Source organism: Elgaria multicarinata, chromosome 9 (assembly GCF_023053635.1).
Source record: "Elgaria multicarinata webbii isolate HBS135686 ecotype San Diego chromosome 9, rElgMul1.1.pri, whole genome shotgun sequence".
Lineage (NCBI taxonomy): Eukaryota > Metazoa > Chordata > Lepidosauria > Squamata > Anguidae > Elgaria > Elgaria multicarinata.
In genome coordinates, this window is record NC_086179.1 from 32,549,653 (window position 1) to 32,573,542 (window position 23,890).

At 41.2% G+C, this 23,890-nt stretch overlaps 1 protein-coding gene across 11 annotated transcripts in view; it reads right to left on the minus strand.

The window, feature by feature from the left end:
* The window catches only part of RBFOX2 (RNA binding fox-1 homolog 2), a 190,578-nt gene that overhangs the window by 24,598 nt on the left and 142,090 nt on the right, over positions 1 to 23,890 (minus strand). For all 11 annotated transcript variants that reach the window (XM_063133470.1, XM_063133471.1, XM_063133466.1 and 8 more), the window contains 2 exons: positions 18,115 to 18,261; positions 9,001 to 9,054 (listed from right to left, as the gene is read on the minus strand). In XM_063133470.1, the coding sequence (XP_062989540.1) occupies positions 9,001 to 9,054; positions 18,115 to 18,261 (201 nt within the window). The remainder of the gene's footprint in view (positions 1 to 9,000; positions 9,055 to 18,114; positions 18,262 to 23,890) is intronic.

The window sequence follows — 23,890 nt, forward strand, 5'->3', positions numbered from 1 at the left end:
GGTGCTTTGAACAAGCCACTACAAGAAAGGGGTGTGTGGTACTACAAATTCCTACATTTTAATGTTGGGTCATGTCCTCTGTGGCAGCTTCGGGGGAAATCACAATTTGGGCCTCATCTTTTATCAGCTCACATACTTGTGGCTTTATGTAAAGCAAGCACGACATATTCCTAATGGTGGAAATCAAATGCACCATTGTATATATATATTGCCCTATGCCATTAGTTTTCAACCTTTTCAGACTACATGCTGCCAATTGGGGCTTATTATTATCCTATTTTTTTTTATCCCAGTTGGCAACATGGGGCTCACTATGAATTTTTAACCATATATCTCTGACTTTCTCTCTATTCTTCCCCAACACATCATTTCTTTTGTTGTTGTTTTTAAACCCTAAACAACAACAAAATGGTGGTGTTGGTGTGACCCACCTTTGGTTGGGTCGTACGATCCCACCAGTTGAATGCCAAAACTTTATAAAACTGACCTCCTACTTGATCATCAAGGTTCTGGGTGACTCTAATACAGAAATCTTAAACAACCGATAAATATGTGGAGGCGAAAATTAAAAAAGACTTAAAAGAGATACCATATAACATTCTTATCTCTGGGGACAATTTCTGTTTGGTAAACACTATATCAGAGATATTGAAACAACTGGAAAGGCAGTTTCTTGATCCTGAATATCTGCCTTACAGACGCTATTTTGTTTAACTGTATAAGCAACATTATCTGAAGAAATGCTGCAAGATATGCATAACATCATGAACTGAGCAACTGCAGATTTTGAAGAGGAAAAATATACCGTATTTATTCGATTCTAAGATGCACTTTTTCCCCTAAATAAACAGCTCTAAAAATGGGGTGCGTCTTAGAATCGATGGCGTCTTAGAATCGAAGCAATATGGTAGATGCAAAAAGACTCTATCCTATTAAAAAAGGGTCTGAAACATCCATTCTCTCTAGCTTTATTGCTTTTAGAAAGCTGAGCAAGCAGGGCTTTTTAAGATTGCTTTGCAGGCTGATTGGGGCCTACAGCGCGCCCCGTGCAGCTCCGGCCCTCATCAGCCGCGCCGGGAAGACACACGGCTCCAAGAGTCAGGAGGCTCACCCCCCGCAAGCACCAGGTCCGTCCCCCCAGCCGCCGCGCTGGGAAGCACACGTCCCGCCTGGAACTCCTCTTGCCCGCGGAAAAACCTGTGCCCAGAGGCTAAAGAAGTGCTGCTCCACCGAAGCTGCTCTCACGCGGCAGCTCCAGCTCCAGTTGTCTCTCTCCTCCTCGTGCAGGCAGGCCTCCAAAAGAGGAAGTTCCTGCAGCAGCCGCGAGCCGGGAGGGTAAGTGCCTGGTTTTTTGCTTACCCCTAAGCCCCTCCCAGCCCAGTGGCCCCAAAACCCAGCTCTTTCTAAGAAATTCTGAGATATTCTGAGAAATTCTACTCATAAAAGACATTCGAAGAAATTTATTTTTTCTTCGAATCAAAGCTTTTTTCCCCTGTTGGTGGTACTGAAATTAGTGTGCGTCTTAGAATCGATGGCGTCTTACAATCGAAGAAATACGGTAGCTTCATAGATTCAATAGGAATGTACACTCCACCTCAGGACTTGCTGAAGAACGAGGTAGACAACTATTTATATACGTGACAGCCTAAACATATTTTACCTAATCCATGTATTGATTGGTCCAGTCACACCACAGGTGTGTTCTGTATTTATATGTTGCTTAATGGGACTAAACAACATTTTCACAGGGACAAAGCTAAAAGAACTAATTTAATGAAATGTGGAACTATTCGAAAATGATGCAGACTAACCAGCAACCATAAGGATGCATTTATTTATTTATAGTTTACTCTTACTTTATAAAGTTCAGAACTTCAGTAAGGCTCCTTATGGTCTCCAGGTACTGATCAGGTCTACTCCCAATAGCTTCAACAATGCTTGAGTATTAGTTGCTCCATTCCCAAGAATTTGCCTTAATTGCTTGCAAAATATCATTCTTTGCTAGTACTGTCACTGCAGAAGTGGGGAGAACCATGTGTATGCTAGGCATTATGCAAACCTCTGATATTAAAATGGAAACCTAGATAACTAAGGCTGCAATCATATACACACTTATCTGGGAGTAAGTCCAACTTAACTCAATCAGATTTAATTCTGAGAAATTATGTGTTGCAGATTTAAACCTACAGTCATTTTCAGAGAAATCTCCCTAGGTTATGCAGACACTGTCTAGATGTTAGACACGCTGTAGCTGGAGAAGCATCTTAATTTTTCAACTAGAAAAATTAATTAAGTGGGTCATCATTTTAAAATGCTCTTGAAGGTGGTATAATGAGAACCTGCTAGGGGCTGAAGCCTTTCACCACCCCAGCAGTGTTTTTTGTGCTGGATTTTCTGTTTCACAGCTGGGTTTCCTATCATAAGCTGCCCTGTATTTGTATTGTTCGTTGGGAAGTGTATTCAAGAGATGGGAGAAAGAATATATTTTTAAAAAATTAGTTTATAATTAAACTGGGTCACTGGATTCTCCAGCAGAATTCCTCTGTACGAAAAATGTAAGCACTTCTTTCTCAAAAGAACTTAGCCAGATGTGCAAGCCCAAAATTTTGTGCAAGTCTTTTGAAGGACTGGGTCTGGGTACACTGAGAGCAGCTTCCATCTTTTCCCTGCCCAAGAATTCTCAGCCCCTGAAAGGAATGCAATAACTTTTAAAGCAGTGCTCTCTACTGCTGCTAAGAACTGCAGCTTTCCCTCCTAATCCCTTCCATATTTCCTTTTCATCTGCAACCTTTTCAGTTAGCCCTTTCCCCCAATGACTCTCAGGGAAAGAAGCCATTTTCTTCTTCAGAGATTCCCTGGCCACATTCTGTCCTACTGGGGCAAGAAGATGGACATGCTAGCTGCTGGGGAAATTGATTTTACTAACACAGTATTAGGAAAGTGAGGCTCATCAGAACTAATGTGCTAGCTGAGGAGGGTATTGTAACTGCCTGTTTCAATTTAAAGAGTATACATTATCCATACAATGAAATAATTGCCCCAAAGGCACAAATATGGATTATAAGATATGGTTGTATTGCCTGTGGTACTGTGAAGTGAGCTGCATCCTTTGGTTGAATCCATTGTGATGCTCTATACCAGGGGTGGGGAATCTTGTTCTGCCCAGGGGCACTTTGGTTCTGGGGAAACATGTTGGTTGGGTGGGGGGCTGCATGTCAGCAGGGCCAGGACCAGGGTCCAAAGTGGGTGTGCCCCCCACCCGGGCACACACACAAACACACACAAAGCATGCATCCGTTCTGACTTTCTTTCTCATATCCCCTACTCGAAATCATTAACCATCCTAAATCCAACAAACGTACATGATACACAGGCAACATTAGATAAAGCTGAGTCCATATTGGGTGAAAATTATCCACATATATCACAAAAAGGGTCAGATCATAGAAGGCAGCAGTTCTGGATCTAGAAAGTTTTGTAATATTATAAACATTCTTGCCAACCTGTTTTAATTGGATTTGTTGCTGGTTTGGGGGTTAAACTGTCTATTTTTACAACACTAGCCTTCATTTCACTTCAAGTTGAGAAAATTGGGCAGCTATTGTAACTGCTGACAGTACTAGACGCTCATAAAGAAACTTCTCCTATAACCTGGAGCAATCCGCAGCCCAGGGGCACCCCGTTTTCTTTAAGGAGCTGTCCAAGGACCCTGAAGAGACCGAGTAACCATCACCCTTTTAGTCTGGCCTCAGATTCTGCAATAAATAACAAGCAACAGGATGAGCAGTGTAAAAATAATAATTGTACAGAGTTTTTAAAAATGTTTCCATCTCTGAAGAATGAGAAAGAAAATTTACCATGTAACCGTAAAGGGAGAAATCAAAAGCAGACGATTCTCCTGGGTGTGGCCAGAACACAGAAATTAAGGGAAAAAATAATAAAAAAAGAATAATAAAAAAAATAAAACCCAAAGGAAACTAAACAGAGCCCCTTAAAATCCATGCATTATTAACCTTTGGTTGGCTTTCCCCCCCATTGTGTTTAAAACATTCGCCTCAGAAGCAGCATCTTTATCATATGGTGTTGGGACAGACGTTGCGTAATTTCAATTGATAATATATCCATATCTATCTATATAGAGATATAGATATATACACATAGACACACTTTAAAGACTCAGTCAACAGCCAGAAGCCTGGAGAAATAATCAAAAAAACACATTCCAGGCATTCAGGTTACTTGCTTTCAAAGCTTATATGCATTTCTTTTTGCCATCCTTTATAATCCATCTGAGATGAGTGATCGGAATCGTGTTCCAGAAAAAAATACCTGACTGCTGTTTAAAGTGACGATCCTATTTTCCAAGAACTGCAGGAGAGAGGCTGTGGAATTTCCAGCTAGGACCACATTGCACTGATTGAATTCAAAGGTGCTGTTTTAAAACCATTTCATTAGAGTGGTGGAAAAGGTCGTGTGGACACACTGGAATTTAAAACATGAGTCACTTAAAATAAGATGATATGTGAATGGCACAAAGGTGGACCAAAGTGCTTTTGCTGTCTTTCCTTTCTCAGTGCTGAGCACAGAAGCACACTTGTCAGCCCACGGACAATGAGATAGCTTTCTTCCTCCATGGGCAACTCCGCAGAGAGACTCAGTAGCCATGCTCGCTGTTTCCCACAGACTGAGTGAGCTGGGGAATGGGGCAGATTGAAACCTAACACACACACCCCTCGATCTCTCCCTCTGTGTGTTACTCACCTCTTTGGGAAACAACTGAGCAGGGAGGAAATGGAGCTGTGGAAGGCTGTGGAGCAAGAAGACTGAGCAGGGCTTACAAGAATAGGCTGGGTCACAGATGTGGCGGTCCAGTGGGTTGCATCTGGCTTGTAGGCCACTGTTCCCTACTCATGGCCTACATGCTACACTGCCTGGCTGCACCGAATTATCAGTAACTAAGGTAAAGTGGTATGATTAACTCTTTATTTGATGCATGCCATGAACTGCAGGAAGGCAACTCTGTAATTAATCCAGATATAGAGATATAAGAACCCAGAACACATGGAATCTATAGCCAGGGCACAGCTAGAGGCATCAAGAGGCAGCTGGAAAAGCATCTGTCAGGGATGCTTTAGGGTGGATTCCTGCACTGAGCAGGGGGTTGGACTCGATGGCCTTATAGGCCCCTTCCAACTCTGCTATTCTATGATTCTATTTGCATGAATTGGCTCCGTTGATTTAGCAAGTCTAATCCATAAGTATACAACTCATCCCTACTAGCCATCTTCTTTCTTTGGGCATTCAATATACACTGAACAATCTGAATATTCAGAGCAATTGTCCAGTTGGGACTGTAATTAGGTTTACCATATACTTTGCATACCATGCACTTTTTGTATAGTTTGTAATTCAAGGAATGATTTCCCAAATCAGACAGTCTGCATAGATTTGTATCCAATATTGGTCCTACTTAAATGAAATGAATGAGACGTAAATTAGACTAGCATTGGTTACAACCCATAATTGCTAAAAGAAATGCAGGTCTTCCCTGACCCCTTCCAATCTGCATTTTGACTGGGTGAGGGGACAGAATATCAATATACTTCTTCCCTATCAACCAAATATAGGTGGCTAAATAGTAAGTGCTTGGCTCAATAATTGCTTATTGACTTAGGTAGGATCATTGTGGTAACGTTTGAGTGCCCGATCTAAAGGAATTTTGATTAATAAAAACCTAGAGTAAAATAAGAAGAATCAAACAAGTTTTCTTGGAAACCAAAATATTCCATTTCGGGGAAGAATTAAATAGTTTCACAGGCAAACTAGAAGAACCCAGCATTAAAATCTTTTTGGGTTAGATTTCCAGTAGGCACGTTACTAATGAAAGACTAGCAAACCAAATGAAAATTATTTAAAAACCAGAAGGCATATTTGGCTGAATGGAAATGAGACTCTTCCCAGAAGTATTTTTCTTAACATTCTCCTAATACTATACAGATTCTGCACCCTAACTGTGCATATTGTACAATTCAAAGGTGTGGTACTCTTATGAAGCACCAATATTTAAACCCTATAAGACTATAAAACAATAAATTCTCAGCCACCTAAATCCCACTGAGAAACAGATTTTCACTAGTTTTATCATAGGTGCGCGCACACACAAATCCTCTCTTTTTGTGTCTACTTAACTCGGGAAGGAAAAATATCATCTCATCTCAGATTGATCAAAGGGTAAGATGCAGAATTCGCAGAAACTCCCAAAATTCCCAACACTGGAACAATTCTGGCAGAGACCTTTGCCACAGTTATGGAGGGGAAAAGATCTGCTCAGGCCATGGAGGAGCTTCCCAGATACTGGGTGGGGACACACCCAGGGCAATTTGGATTTAACATTTTCATCGTTTTTACATTCATTTATCAGATACATATTCAAGAATATACCCTTTAGAAACCAAGGGAAGGGAGGGGTAATATTGAGAACACAGCACAAGGCAGGCAGCGGGAGCATCTGCTTTCCGATTCCCAAAAGAGAGGAGGAGAAGAGAGGTTCCATATCGTTAGGTTAGAACAGAAACCACAGGGTAGGAGAAAGGCATTCAAGTTTTGGCATACTTTTTTGCGGAAGAAAGGGGAGTGACAAGTGAAGGGACACTAGAATGATTTGTGCTTCACCATGGGGAGTCTATGCTATGGTTTAAAAAAGAAGGGCAAATCCCAGATGTCCCAATTCAATATTCAGTGTCATAATCAAACATTATTTGGGAGTTACTTGAGTCCCATTTATGCTATTCACCCTATTTGAAACAGCAAGCCTCAGTTTTGAACCCATTGATAAGACTGCTGTGAATTTGACAAGCAGGTGTTTGAAATTCTACCCCCAAATGTAGAAGAAACTAATCAATATCTCTATGGGCTAAATAGTTACTAAACGTAGAGCAAATAGCTGTAAAGTTATTCATAGCTAATAGCTCTTGTTTTAACTGAAAACCAGAAGTCTTACGTTTACTTAACTGCACAGTTAAATATTTGTCATTAGAATTCTGCAAATTGTGGAAGTTGTGAACACAAGGACAGAGAAAGTGCCTGAGTAAGTGTATATTAAAACAAGAAAGAACACACGTCACAAATGTATATAAAATTAAAGCGCGGATTCAGATGAAGGAATGCAGACTATATTATTGTCACTGACAGGTCTGTTACTTTTGCATTCTTTTTTTACACATTTAAAAGAGAAGGGATTGTGTTCCCCCAAGGCTGACAACAATAACTAAAGCAAATCTAATTCACAAACAGTTTGGCCTATCAATATCTAAACTGTGCAGAGGAGGGGAAAATAGCTTGAGATTCAATCACAGCATATGTTCTGTTAAACGTTGCAAATGAAGAATGCTCAATTTGTAGAAGGTTGCATAACTCAAATGCCCTGCCTTTGGTACTGCTGCTCTTCCAAAAAGACTTTCTCATGCTCTGCTGACTTCATCTGCTGGCCACGGTCAGTAGCCTATGGCTAATGAAGGGCAGTAGTCAACCACAACAACCCTTCCAATCATCATCAAAACATGTGCAAGGAAAATGTGAATAAAGAGCTGCATGCAGCTCACTGCAGTTTGCAGATCTCCACAAGTTCAACACATGCTGCGTTGCATAAATTTTTATCTTAAATCTTCATAAACTAAGCTAGCAGATCTACTGGCGTTGACAGGTTTAAAAAAAGCTTTCAGAATTAACTAGAGGTATGAAGTAGGCAGAATACTGTAGTTATAAATATTAAATATTATCCCATTTCTGGTTTTCAGATAATACATGGACAGGAATTCCTACATGCTACCTGATAAATATGGGAGTGAACTTGAATCTGAATATAAAAATCCAGGTGGGGCTATTCTATACAGCAGCCTTCTCCACCCAAGTTCCCTGCAAATGTTTTGAACTACAACTCCCAGCATTCCTGATGATTGGCTATGCTGGCTGGGGCTGATGGGAGTTGAAGTTCAAAATATCTGGAGGGCACCAGGTTGGAGAAGGCTGCTATACAGGGTTATGAACCTCAACATCACAAAAATGGAATTTAAAAATATAATACTAGTTACACCTTTAAACGGTCGTGTGATGGGGGTGGGGAAATGGGACAGATGTTCATTTTTAATTAAAAGTGGAAAACTTAGCATTGATTAAGTCAAGCATAGTATAGACATGCACTGTGCAAGCTTCCCCCACAGAGCTCTGCCAATGCACCTTGCTCCTGACCTGCAACACTCCCTGCTATTCCAGTGCTGGACCTACTGGGCAGAGAGAGAATCACATCAATTCTTCAGCGAGGGGACATTGGGGTTTCATGACGAGAACCAGTTAGGACAAGCATCACTTAAAATCGCTGCATTTGTGACTATAATGTTTGCAATTTGTTCTCCAGAGAGTTTAATTAGAATTAACCCTAAAAAAAACACCTATCATTCCAATGCATCTTGAATAGCTACACAAATAGCCATTCTAAAAAATTGGAAGCTTATCTTGGTATTGTATTTTAGGATGGGCCAACATCTTTGCAATCTTGAAGGGTCCATTACACTATCAGAGGGAGTGAAAAACATTCTTTCACACAAGATAGCCTGTGAAAGCTTTTATCCCATATAATGCATTTATAGATATTTTTTTAATGGACAGAAGCCACCTTTCCCAAACACCATTAACTTGAGAGAAATCAGAGGAAGATCTATCTCTGATAGCTTCAGTGACCCCCTTTATTCTCTGAAGTTTTTGAAACCTGATCTTTCAAAGGGAAAAATTATGGATGTATTACGCAGACAGCTATTGGTCTCCCTCAAAACCTGCAGTTATATGGAATGGCAGCTTTAGGTGACACGTGATGCCCGGTTCCGGTTCTGTCTGCAAAGTATATTCTCTAGTCAGGAAGCTGCCTTATCTTCCCAATTGAAGGGGTAGGGGGCAGGGGAATGGGGAGAGAAAGAGAAAGAAACTGGGTATAGAAACAAAACTTACCTTGGAGCCACGTTCATTGAAGATTATCTCTACATCAAGGATTTTGCCAAATTGCTACAAAGACAGAAGAGAAGATTTACCCCTGGTTAGCTAATCCATTTATCCTTCTTTTTGACATCTTTCATAGGCTAGCTGAACATGAATAAAACCTTCCTTTCTAATGCATAATTGAGAATGTTCTACAATAAAGTTGACCCACTTCTGTTCAGTTGAATTTCTCCAGGTTCTCAGTTTTATTAGGTTGAAGCAGTTAACTACTTTATACATCCTGGGCTAATTTCAAGAGTATGGGTGTGTTCAGATGATACTTTAGTCCATGGAGTGTGAATAGTCCACTCAACAGATGACGATTTGTGTGCCGCACTTGGGTGACATGCAAGTAGTGTTCCATGGAGTAGAGGATTCACACACTGTGGAGAAGTCGTTTCTCCCTCCCCACCGAATGGTGGCGCTGGTTCCTGCTTATCTTATTGGGGCACTGCCATTCCATGGGTGGGGGGGAGAGATGTGCCGCGGCCATTGCTGGAACGATGGTGGCGGCGGAGCACCTCCTGATAGCAGGTGGAAACAATGCGCCATCGCTCGCATTGCTCGGCACTGATGCATCCTTCATCGGAGGCTGGATCTCGCACCCTGGAACGTGAGACCATTCCACAGGCTCTTGCTTCTGCGGCAGAAACACATGCCACCCCTGCCACAGAAGCAAGAGGCTGCGGAACAGTCTCCTTGCATGTCAGAGTGTGAGATCCAGCCTCCAGCAAAGGACGCACCAGCGCTGAGTGACATCCTCCCTGTGAGGGGATCACATGGCTCAGTGCCGATGCATCTTTCCCTGTCAGGGCCACGGCAACAGAGAAGTGCATGGCCATAGCAACACTGCCCCCTTCCCTGTTGCCATGGCCCCAAAGGGGAAGGAGGGGTGGCACGCCAAACGATCTCTCCTGCAGTTGTGACGATTAGCCAGAAGAGAAGGGGTGTCCTTTGCTGCAGCAGCAGAGAAGGTTCCTCGTCTGATTCACCTTCCCTTCTGGTGAATGGGGATGTGATGTGCACAGATCTCTCCTGCTCCTGACAGCTGCAGGACAAAGACTTCGCCCCGCCCCCCATTATCGGCGGTGGGATTTCTCCCATGGTTTGACATTACACGTCCCGCTGCAGGAGACACCTTTCACCCTACCCCTGCGATCTATTTGGAGATCGGCTCAAGGGGATAGAAGGAGCTCCTTCAATCCCCTTGAGCTGTTCTCCAAATGGATCGTGGGACGGGGGGCAAGGGACATGCACATCCCGCCCCACCCAGGGACAGCATGATCAGTGGCTGCCCAAGCGCTTCCTGGGACAGGATTATTTCCCATGCTGATAGAGGTGCACTGGGCAAGAGCGGCAGGGGTTTCTGCCACTCTTGCCTCGTGACTCTGTAAACATGGGGAATACTCCACGGAGCCCGCCACATGACATGATAATCAACAGTTGTGAAGAGAAACAACTATGCAAACTGTTGATTATCTCCGTTGGTTATTTATTTATTTGTTTGTTTTATTTATTACATTTTTATACTGCCCAATAGCCGAAGCTCTCTGGGCGGTTCACAAAAATTAAAACCATAATAAAACAACCAACAGGTTAAAAACACAAATACAAAATACAATATAAAAAGCACAACCAGGATAAAACCATGCAGCAAAATTGATATAAGATTAAAATACAGAGTTAGAACTGTAAAATTTAAATGTAAGTTAAAATTAAGTGTTAAAATACTGAGAAAATAAAAAGGTCTTCAGCTGGTAACGAAAAGAGTACAGTGTTGGTGCCAGGCAGACCTCTCTGGGGAGCTCATTCCACAGCCGGGGTGCCACAGCGGTTATTTCTGGGAAATAACTAACCGTGGCGTCATTTCTGCCAGACTGACAACACGTTAGTCAACAGGGGACTATTTAAGCAGCGGTTGCTTAAATAGTCCACCATTGACTAACGCGTTGTCCGAACTGAGCCTGTAGCTTATAAAGCTACCTCACATTAAAACAGAGGTAGGATATTTTGTAGGGTTAGCCATGTTAGTCTGTCACAGAAAAAATGATAAAGGGTCTTGTGGTGTATTAAGGACTAACAGATTTATTGTGGTACAAGCTGTCATGGACTAGTGCCCCTTACAGACGCATGAACTTCTATTCTCTGTTGGCAAGTATATATCATACCTAGAACTACAAACAAAGAAAAAATAGTGCCATATAGCAATGAAGTGCAAAGGAAGTAGAGCCTGTGATAAATTCTATGCAAAATCTAAGATAAGCAAAATAATCATTTACAACTGAGGTAAGCAGTGAGATTGGATTAAGCAGTCTCGTGTACATAGTTCTATCATGATTACAGAAAAGCACATGGAACTTCTCACAAAACGTTGCAGTGGAGTGCTCCTGTTCACCATTCCAGTCAGCCATGCCCTCTTCTTCAATACTCCATTCCATTCCACTTCCCATCTGGTTTTCTGCCCCACCCCTCAAAAAAGGCAGCCAGCATTCTGTAGCTACTGAGCACACTGAGACTGTTTTTGGAGCTCCCCACTCCACTGCTGCACTTTAACGTCTTTCTAAGGATTTTTTATACTTTTGCAAACTTCAGGGTTCCTCCTAGTCTGCTGACACTTCCTTCAAATGACGTCCAGAGAATGTTTGTGTAGCTGTACCATTTTTAGACTGCTTCCTCATTAAACTCCACTTCACACACTGTTCCTTTCATCCAATCAACCACACCTCCTACATCCTTAAACCATCAACATACATGAAAAGGGGTTGTCACCATAATGCAAATATATTTCTTAAAATTATTTTTCTTGGAGGATATAGCATCAAACAGTCCCACGGAGTTCAACAGGACTTACTCCCCAGTATAGAGCAGGGATGCAGAACCTCTTTCGGCTGAGTGGCTGAATTCCATTTTGAAGAAGCTTTCGAAGGGCACATTCCAGAAATGAGCAGGGCCAAAACACCAGCATATTTTAGTTTAAAGCTCTTACTGCTAGTTACTAACTTTAAGAGAGGCATTTCAACATTTTAAAATGGGGAAAATTGCACAAAAGCCAGGAAGCCACACCAACTATTGGTGGTTGGGGGGAAAGGGCTGGAGCAAAAGTTAGAGGGTGGGGCCATCTGGGGAACCCAAGAGAGCCAGATCATGGGCCCAGAAGGGTTGGATAAGGTCCCTGTATTTGAGATTCTGCCTGGTGCACAGGGCTGCAGTCTAAAAAAAATATTCTTTACAAAGGCGATATGCTATTTCATTAAGCATAGGGATTCCAGAATTGACTGTCTCAAAAAGTATGAGTCACATCCACAAAAAAATATTAAATAAAAAGAGGTCGCAGTTGCCTGCCTTTTGGGCTATATAACCCTCCGCCCCTTTCGCTCACTCGGTCCTTCTTAATGTCTCTGTTACAGGCTTGTTGTCAACTCTTCTACATTTTATTGTAAACAACATGACTTGCCCCAGAGGCACTGAACTAACTAGGCCAACAGAATATGAAAAGGGCTGAATTAGACACTGCATATACACTAAGGAAACAGTAATTAGAGATTTCAGTTCCTGACTCAAACAGGGTCCCACTGCCTTTAATAGCTGTACAACAAGGAGATATCTGGTTGGTCTTTTCCCTGCTTAAAGCAGGACCCCAACCCTTCTCGGTCAGGCAGCTCTTAATGGACATGGAGCTTTTAAGGAATGTCAAAAGGGTTTCATGAGCTGTACACTCATGAAACCCATGATTTTCACCCAACTTCTGAAAGAAGGCATACAGCTAATATTTGACAACAGCAAGCAACAACAGCTAACATCCCCACTTCTCATTCCAGTAATTCCACAGTAGTTACACTGAACCAAATGTTGAATGCAACTATTATACAGCTGCATGTTTGAACCATGGCAATCTTCAGATTTGTAAGTGCACTCCCCACTCAGCAAGGCAGGCTATGGTGTGTGTTTTCTACATGGGCCAGTCCACACAGGAAGGCAATGCATGACTGGACTACACTTAACAAATATTTATTTAGAACATTTTTGGATCTCCCCTTCACTCAATGAGTGCTTGAAGCAACGTCCAACAAAAATACAAAGATGAAAATACAACAACAAAAATACAAAAAACTAAAACATATTTTAGTTTTTACCCTGGTTCATAAAAAAGTAGGCATTAATTCAATGGCTGTTGAATTATGGTGTCAGCCATTAATTCAATGGCTGACACCATAGTCAGTGGTGTTAATAGTCAACTCCATGGTTGACTATCAAGGGGGTACTCCCCACACAACATGATTATAATCAACCATGGTGTGGCTTAAGACTATGTCAAGTTGACTGTTAGTCAACAGTGTGTTTGATTGACACATCACCCTCTCCCCCCCCCAGTCTACCTGCTGGTATCCCATCAGCCACTGCGAGTTCTGCTGACTGGACTAGAGCGATAGCCACCGCTCTGGTCACTCTTGCCAGGAGACTCTCTAGTTGCCAAAAATAACCAACTGTGTGTGATGAAATAGTCAACGGTGACGGACACACAATATGGTTGTTCGCAGCATTAGTTATTTGCATTGGTTATTTCAGCTAAATAACCAACAGTGTTGTGAAAATGTCCCAACAGGCGACACAATAACCAACCGTTGACTATTTAACCCACCACTGGTTATTGTGTCGGCTGAACCCAGTCAGTGCGTAAATAGAGGTTTATGGATTCAATGTTTCAAGATAAGTATTCAGGTTTTGGTTTTAAATGATACTTAATATAACCAAAGTTCTAAAAACATACAATTTTTAAAAATCTGATTGAAATAAATAACAGAAATGTAAATTGAATTTTATCTGCCCTGGTGCATCTAATACTCTATCATTTGCACATGTGACTTACCTTCTTTCTCTGTGGAATTGAGGTTTGGTGTTTATTTTCTTTCTTTATTTCTGCCTTTCTTTTGTGCAAGTTGTCTGCATTGCATTCCCCATACCCCATATTTCTCTTCTTTCCTTCACTTGTCCCAGCAGAAAATTCACACTACATCTCAACTTACTAGAAACACCATTCTCAACCACAGCTCTAAAGACCTTCCTCTGTGAGAAAACACTTGCCACATTTAGGCAGCTTCCCCATTCTCACCACAGGAATTCCGCCCCCTTTCCCCATGAAAATATACATAGACTCTTATAGACGTACCCCCTTCATCCCAACCCACTTTCAGGAGAAGAAAAGTGAAAAGAGTTTCCACTTAAATGCGGGTAATCATAGCATTTCATCTGCAATCAACAACAAGAGAAGATGCAGCAAGCATGTACCACTGGGGCCAAAATCTCACAGGTTTTAATCTAACCAACTATATTAGGGGTCTAGGCAAAAAGTTACCTCACATATTGAGCCATATTAAGAGATGAAGCTTGCTAGGGCTCAAAATATTAGGGAATTCTCTCATATCTAATGACATTATTATTATTATTATTATTATTATTATTATTATTATTATTATTATTATTTCCAGACTTTTTCTCAATAGGGGGACTCAAGGCAGCTTTACAAAATTAAAACATATATAATTAAACCATATAAATAGAAATATACAAAAAGTTAAAATAGAATTAAATCAACTGTAATATTAAAAAAAAATTAAAGGCAAATAATAAAAAAATTCTAACACATTAACACAGGTTCAGAGTGTTCGGAAAGGCCTGCCTCCAAAAACATAGCAAGGAGGAAGTTAGTCTAGCTTCCCTGGGAAGGGAGTTCCAGAGCCTTGGAGCAGCCACCAAGAAGGCCCTCTCCCACATTCCCACCAGGCATGACTGTGATGATAGCGGGAGCGAGAGACAGTCTACACTGATAATCTCAGAGCAGTGGCAGGCTCATATAGATATCCTGGTTCCGAACCTTATAGGGCTTTATAGGTCATAACAAGCACTTTGAATTATGCCCCAAAACAGACAGGAAGTCAGTGGAGCTGTTGTAACTGGGAGTTGTGTGCTCCCTGTAACCAGCCCCGGTCAACAATCTGGCAGCAGTTCTTTGAACCAGTTGAAGTTTCCGAACATTCTTTGAAGGCAGCCCCACGTAGAGCGCATTACAGTAACCTAATCAGGATGTAACTAAGGCATGTTTTACCGTGGCCAGGTCAAACATCTCTAGGAAGTCTGCTGCACTAGCTTTAATTGTGCAAATGCACTCCTGGCCACCGCTAAAAACTGGGCATCCAGGCTCAGGGCTGAATCCAGGATTACACCCCAAGCTGTGAACTTGTGTCTTCAGGGGGAGTGTAACCCCATCCAGCATTACAGAAATATAATGACTGATCACACACTAAACTATAATTGTCTGTTCTGTCTCTCTTTTCTAGATTGCATAACATCTGTAGATGCTTTATGCTCCAGGATAAAACTGACCTCCAGGTTGCTGCTCTATCCTTCAGGGCCTTCTTCACTCCTCCCACAATATAATATTCTCTCCTGGGCTATTTTCCTGCTACATACACAGTTTCTCTGTGTTTATGGTATTTTTGGAAACCCACTCCAGGCAAAGGCCTTAAGACTTTCGCAGATGACATTGAAACAATCAAACCTGACATTGAGAAAGGGGGGCGGGAGAGTGTATTAAGCCACACACAGCAGACGCTGCAAACAACTATCAGTCCCCTACAGGAGAAAGGATTAGTTTCAGTATGATTCACCCAAGGGAAAGCTCTCTCTTACAGCTAATAATAATAATAATAATAATAATAATAATAGGGAGGAGGGTAAACATTTTTGTCCTATTTTATCGTTCCAGGCTGTGTTTATGCTGTTCCGAAATGCTGTACTGGCGTGAAATAAGGACTGAATTATCGATTGCTTCTCTGCTCCAACTGCAGAGCTACCCCAAGCTTTGAAATGGCACATGCGCTTGCATGTGCCAAAAAAATAAAAGCAGTTCTGGCAGACTCTAGCCCTGCGACTGATGTCAGAGCCAGGAAAGCCAAAACTCCTCATTAAGGAAAAGGAAAGACTAAACCCACAGGCACCACAGTTCATCTGCACTTCCCATTTTACATCTAAGTCAGTGGAGGAGCCTTCCAGACGCAACATTTACTCTAAGTAGGATGATCGTAAAGTAACCAGTAATTTGGTGGAAACTACAAAACATCTTTCTGTTTCAATATAATCTGACATAGCTTGGGCATTGTTCACAGGACTATTTCAATCCCCTCTGCAGACCCCCATCCTGAGTGCTAAATAGTTAATGTGACACTTACTTGAAATTCCATGAAACATCTAACTATTTATCAGAAGAGTTTCGAGGCATGACTTAGATATACAAAGAATGCTAGTTTAGTGATTCCCAATTTGTGTGCCATGACAAGTACTCCTGAAAAAGTAAGGCACTATGTCTGAAATGGTCTACTTCTTTATGCCTATTGGAGCCCCACGAAGAATTTAATCTCATCTTTTCGCCAATATACAGCCACTGTCATTGGCCCAGGAAAGAGTAAGGCTGCACTGCACTGGAGTCCATTCAGTGAGCTTTCCTAATCAGGGAAGGAGAGGGAGGAGTGAAGCAGGCTCAGCCAGCTTGTCAAGGTACTGTCTGAATCCTGAGCTCTTCATTTGAGGAAGAAACTGACTTCACGGCCTCAAGGAGTGCTCCTCAAGGCCATGGCACCGTCGCTGTCCTGCCCCTCTGCCTTCTCGGAGAGGAAGGGGCTTCAGAAAAGGGGAGGGGGCCTCACCCCAGGCTTCCTAGGGATGGATGGGGTGGCTCAATAGGCCAAATTTGGCCTATGGGCCAGAGGTTTCTCATCCTTGCTCTACAGCATCAGGGAAGTCATGGTTGGGAAACAGAATCCTTGTCTAGACAGGTCACTGCTCTGAACCAGGTGTGTTCAGCTTTATGGTGTGTGTCTATTATACGATCACAGATAGTAACAGTACCCATTTTTATGTCTCCGGAAACATTCAATGCACCAGACTCCAAACCCTTTTGGGATCTGTTTTCTTCTCTCTATTGCAAAATGAGAGCCAGTGTGGTATAGTAATTAATATCAGGCTAGGACTGGGGAGATCCAGGTTCAAATACCCATTGAGCCATGAAGCTCACTGGATGTCCCTGAGCTAGTCACTACCTATCAGCCTAATCTACCTCACATAATTGTTGTGAGCATTAAAAAAAAAAAGGGGGGGGAGACAGGATGCCCATGTAAACCATCCAGAGTACCTTGGAGAAAGGGTGGGATATTAATGTAATGCACAAAATGAACAAACAAAATTACCCAGTTATTCTTGCTTCTTGCTCATATCCCATAATAGGATTTGCTTTATTTTGCCAGCATTGCAAATTTTCCTCAGGAACCCTTAGGGAGGAACTTTATCAAAAGTATTTTGAAAATCCAAACACATGCCATATCCAAGGGAACACTTTTTCTCTTACACACACACACACACACACACACACACACACACACACACCATGCCATTGACAACAGCTGTGAGGAACTCTTCAACATGACATGCCCTTCCATGTGCTTAAAAATGCTATTCTTAATGTTTACTACCCATTTATTTAAGACAATAATCACCAGGTTCAGACGGCAGTTTAAAACATGGTTGAAACATGCTTACAGCATGAACCCCACCCAAGCTGGGTTATGGCAAAAGGGGAATATGCAGATATTATTTTTAATTAATACTAAAGAAGTGAATCTTAAGGATAACCTGAGTTTTCAGTAAGTATGTCCTTCAGAACAAAATGCTGAGTGACATGAATTCCCAGTGACACATCTGCAATACCCAGATGTTCCTTGCTTGGCCACAGGGAAAAAATCTGCAGCCCTGAGGGAAAGGGAATAGGGAGTGAACCCTGGCAACTGCCATTTGCCAACTGAAAAAGCCTGAAATACAGATGCACTTCTCCCTTTGACTACAGAGATTGAGAAACATTGACAGCCCTGAAGATATCAGCCCTCAGACACCAGTCATAGGGCAGTGGTCTCTTTTGTTTGGAGCTTTTGGGGATATATAATGATAACTATATGTATCCAGATAAGGTGAGCTATAAAAATAAATAAGCAAACAAACAAACACAGCCCTGTTGCTGCTCAAAGGTCATTATTAACATACCCCAAACATTTGCCGGAGGTCAGGATCCCGAAAACGGAAGGGAATGTTGGAGACATGCAGCCGTTTTGGAGTAGACTTGCTCTCAGTGTTCTCATTGCTTTGTGTCTGTGACTGCTGGCCGTCCGTCTGCGCCCCTCCTTCTGTCTGCTGCAATTTAAAAACAGAAAATGGAGAGGAAATTACAAAAAACCCAGCCAAGATTCATCTGTTTATCAGTCCATGTCTCAGGTACTTATATCACCCTTATTAACCTAGCATCTGAGTACCTTAGAATTAAGTTTGATAAAACCAGCAAAGTCAAAAAACAAGCAACCCTTTGTTCATGGAAAAGATGGGGAGAGAACTAACAGTAAAAAGATCTTCATAGAGCTGGTTATTGGAAGATCAATTGCATCAGTGTAATTTGGATGTGGACTGAAACAAATATAACTACAGCAGTGCAAAGGGCTGTGCCAATGCACTTACTTCAGGACAAATAGTTACATTTTTACCATTAAAATAACCGTTTCTTGAGGTACCACGTTCAACTTGTACCAGTTTAGATACATTAGTTTAATGTCACACTAAGTTAAATGTGTTACTTCTCTTATTTAAAAGCCCGTTGGCATGCTTCCACTGACTTTTAGCTTTTAACATGCTTACATTACTTATGCAGCACTTCAGTGGATTCAAAGTACTTCACATACGTTATCTCGTTAAAATCCCTCCAACAACACTGTACATCATTACTATTACCCCAAATTGCAAATGGGAGCTAAAGATGAGAATGTGTGTGGCCTGTCACAGAGAGGTCATGGAAGAGATGAGATTCTAACCGGGATGTCCCGATTTGTAGCTGTCTCTCGACATTCTGTCACAATAGTTTTCAATAGTTCATGCGGATTTTACCATAATCTAACATTCAGTCACACTGGATCTGAGTGACTTCTGTAGAAATATATAGCAACTACAACTCTCATAATTCCAGAGCACTAGCCATGATGGCTGGGGCTGATGAGAGTTGTAGTCCAAACCTTCCAAAGAGCACCAGGTTGCCACCCCTTTATATGTAGGAATAGGAATAAGCACACCACCTCTGTTTCCATGATCCTTTTGATCCCAAATAGCAGCACATGACATTACTGCATTACATTGCTGCCCACTGCTCCTGAGATGGTGTACAACTGCTGCCACAACTAAGGAAGCTATGAAACCTACTAATCTTTTTTACTAGCTATGTCTCCCTGCCCCAAGTGCTGCCTTTACGGACCGTAAAAGGGCTTGTGCAAGAATTGCAGCTTTATGGATGATCAAACCAGTTTGTGAGGTGCCCCAGGTCCAATATCTTTTGCCAACCTATTCTCATCACCAATTACTTCCAATATATCACTCTCCAATCAATTCCTGTGTCACCCCCTCAAAATTTATCTTGCTTCCCCAAAGGAAGCTTTAGCTCTTATAAATGCTGGATTTTTCATTCCTTAAATGGAAATGGTGGGAAACTTGCAAGATGACGGAAACCAGTCCACACTTATTTAAAGCCTTATTGCAGCAGAATAAATGCTATTACATTTGGATGTAGGATGCAATTAAACTGAGAGCACAAAGGAGCAGGCAACCAGATTTAGCTCCATGCCAAGTGCATCGTATGCCATGAAAGCCTAGCAGTGCAGACAATACTTTCACAATATGAGTTCTTTCTCTACCATTCTTCCCCTTCTTGTCTTTCTGCTAACTCTTTTAGCTTAATGATTAGTTATCGTTAGTATGTTTTTACATTTTGTAAGTTGATTTGAGTAACTCCTTTTTTGGAGGGGACAAGTAGGGCAAAAATATAATAAATAAATAATGAAATATAGCTGAAAGGAAGAAGCAGCTAGCAAGGTGTACCGCCATCATTACCAAGCTGGGACTGGATCCGGGGCCCTCCTCCCCTCACAGAGACCATTAGAACCAATTGCCTTGTGAGTAGGAGACAAAAAAGAAGCAAACTGTCATCAGTACCACTTCTTTAAATACTCTATTTTATTGACCTTATGTAAGCTGCTCTGTGAGCCTTCATTGCTGAAAAGTGGGATAAAAATGCTTTAAATAAATTTTAAAAATTTTAAAAAAATGTTTGTCATGTTCTGTCATGCTGTCTCTAAACATGTTGTGCATTACAAAAGGCACTGGGACAGACATACGTTGGTGAAAGGCTCTAAAAAGTGAAAGAAACAAAAAGCCGTACTAAATCTTCATTTGAATTTTTCCTTCAGATTTGTGTAAACCTTGTTATGACATGGATAACCCCCAGCATTAGGAAACCTATTTTTGGTGAGGTTTGAAAAGCATGCTCACTGACTGATGAGTGCTGGCAGGAGCAAAGTGAAATCAATAATAATCAAATCAGTTTTTACCGCAGTTACAGTTAAGGAAAGTACAATGAAATACTTGCTGGCATGTCCATCTTCTGTTATTTTTCTGGGAGACTTGAAATGCTTGTGATCTAGTCAGGTGACATAATGTTTCAAGCCCTGATTCTTCTTGTTTATATGTCAGATTATTCTCCCTCATAAAAGCTGAAAGGTTATTTTATAACAACATAAATACCTTAGATCTGACCTGCTTTCAAAAATTTTAATGTATATGTAAGTATGTATTATACTTAATATGTTCCAATTGAGTTGCATGTTTAGTTATACGCTTTTTAAAAAAAATGTTTAAAAGCATTCAACCTGATTGTTAAAAACCGCCAGTTCTTTGTAGGATTTTAACCAGGGAGAACCACGAAACCCAGCGGATGACTTTGGGCTTGTCAGTATCTCTCAGCTTAACCTACTTCACAGGACAAAAAACACACACCCCGAGTTAATTGTATGTACTCCACTCAGAGCTGCTGGATAGAAACACAATACGTATGAAAAACATTTACCACCATTTCTTATGCTGAAAGTCAACATCTAATTTAAGAATCTCATATGAAAGTGTCAAACCCAGACAACCTGATAGAGCAGCTATTTTTTAAAAAATCTATTCCAGGTATTAAAAAGTCTGTTCACCAAAATAGCAAGTTGATGCTTTCACATGACTTAACCTAAACACACTGTCTGGATAATGTGGACTACGGAAACTCCAAAAGGGTGAAAGAAGGGTCTCTCAGTCACTCCTAGAAAGCAGCTCCACAAGGCTCTTGTCAGCTACATTTTCTCTTCCAGACGTGACCTTGGACTTGTGTATGAGCTTTTCAGGACAAACAAAAGCACATTAGCAGCAAACATTCACAAGGCAACGTGCTGAGCAAAGCAAGAGCAGCTTTCAGCTTTGCTTCAATCAGGCAATGAATGCAACAAAACTCCGTCTGAGCATCTGCAATCACACAATGCAAAACAAGACACCAAACAGCTGGGATAAACTAATTCCATTCAATGAAGAATCAATTTCAACCAGCCCCAAATCTCTCTCTCTCTCTCTCTCTCTCTCTCACACACACACACACACACACTCACGTTTCCTGACAAAGGTACACCTGATCACATCACAAAGATACTACTTACAGCTGCTTCCACTTCCCCCCTCAATACACTGGCAAAATTGTCTCCAAACAAAAGCATGGCGTACCCTAAGGGAAGAATCAATGTGTCTGGCTCGTGATTAAATCACACCACACTGTTTGGCAGTTTTATTTTTATGACTTCGTTAGAGCCCTCTAATTTCCCAGGGTAAAACTATCCAAGGAGAAGGACAGAGCCCATGATGTCTCATCCATCAAATGTGTATTTATCTATTGTTGTTGTTGTTGTTGTTGTTGTTGTCGTCGTCTTTTTCCAATAGGACTAGGACTCAAGGCAGTTTACAAAATTAAAACATATAAAATTAAACACTGTGTAGACAATGACTCCCAAAACAACCCATAGATCTCATTTAACTCCCATCGTCCAAGAGTTCTCTCTCTTCAGATTGCTTTTATTCACAGTGTGGAGCACATCCAATGCAAATTTCCAAGTTCTGAACTTCTTACAACAGATGGTGAAATTGGCAAGTTGACACAGCCATCCAGATGGCCTTGGACATACTGCTCATCATTCTCACTCTTGGTCATAAATGGTGTAGACAGAAGGAGGAAACTGGGAACATGTCTAAACTGGTGGTTCTCAGTGTAACAGGCCTCCTGAGGGTGGTGTGAATAGTTGCTAGGGGTTTGCCTACTCCTCCCCAACTTCTCCCAGTGGGTGCTTTTAATGGGCCAGGCAACAGAGTACAATTTATTACCTGCTCTTCACAATCAATGCAACATGGGAGCCTATGTGTACCACTCTTTATCTTTATTGTTAATGCTGAGAAGTAAATGGAGAAACCAATCCTTTATCCTTGGCAAAATATTTCATTCCCTGAGTTTCTTCATGAAGCTTAAGAAGCTTATGGGCTCATACCACTGTACTCCTTTCCATTCAAATATACCTATTGGCTGCAACCGGAGAGAAGGGTTTTTGCAGAAAGTGCAAAATGACTTCTCCATGGCTGCAACCAAATTATGATATTCCCTACCCCATGAAATCTGCCTGGTTCCCTTATTGATGTTTTCTGGGCACCTTCCCAAGCTCTCTATTTTTATTATTCTGGAAGGCGCTAAGTTTACCTAGTTAATTTCTATTGGCTCCTTTTATTTTTTTATTTTTTTTATTTTTTATTTATTTAAGTATTTTTATGCCGCCATTCAGCCAAAAAGGGCTCTCACGGCGGCTTACAAAAGTATTTCTTGACAGTCCCTGCCCACAGGCTTACAATCTAAAAGACATGACACAAAAGGAAAGGGGACTGGGAGGGAGATTGGGAGGAGGGGGGAAAGGAATCCGCTGTCCTATCTCTAATTCTTTTTAGTAACAATAAAACAATTCTTAAATTATTATGATTGCTTTTACATTTTCTGACTTGGATTATTAGCTACCCTATTGGGCATTTCCCTAAGTAGAAAGGGGGGGGACATTTCTTAAAATAAATACTTAATAAAGATCACAGGTTGTACCTGTTTTGTAATAACCAATGGCCTATTTTCTTGGCTGAGGAAGGCTCATAAAAAGGTTTGAAAATCCCAGCTCCAAATAGTCTGACCTAATCTTGAAATAAAATATACAAAGAGGTTGCTTGCCAGTTCTGCAGGAATGAACTTGCTATATTGTATTTTACAGTGACTTAGGTACTACTGAGTCTACATGTGCCAGGGACTGCTGCCTTATTAAAATGAAGCTTTTACTGGAGAAGATGAGAACAGGATCATCCATGAAAAGCCATTTATTGAAGGAACCCAAGCTTTGAAACATAGGGAAATGGAGGGAAATCCCTTACAGATTTTCATATACATTTCACTCTTCAGAGTCTGACAGAAATTCTAAGACGCAGCCCAGACTAGAAATACAGTAGGCTTGAATCATGGTTCTATTAAGTACTTTTCATTTCAGACTTCTAAGACTCTATGGTGAAATTAAAACATTACTATATTCTAGCTACCAAAATACACCTTACTCTTAAAGGTCACTAAAACTATTATAAAATACTGATGGCCACAAATCAATTGACTGTAAAAACTGACTTCTCTTTCTAAGGCTTAATTTCAACTTTAGTGATCATTCACAAGCCATCTGATCAGTATAACAGATCCAGCCTTTTGATCTATTTTGAAGACAACTTACAGAGTGGCCTGGCAGGAGAAAACTCTAGTCTGACTGTTCAAAACAACTAATCTTCCCAAAGAAGTTTTAGCTTCTTCAGGATCGTTTTTTTTGTCAGTGCCTCATATTGAGATGCTGCTCTTCTGTCT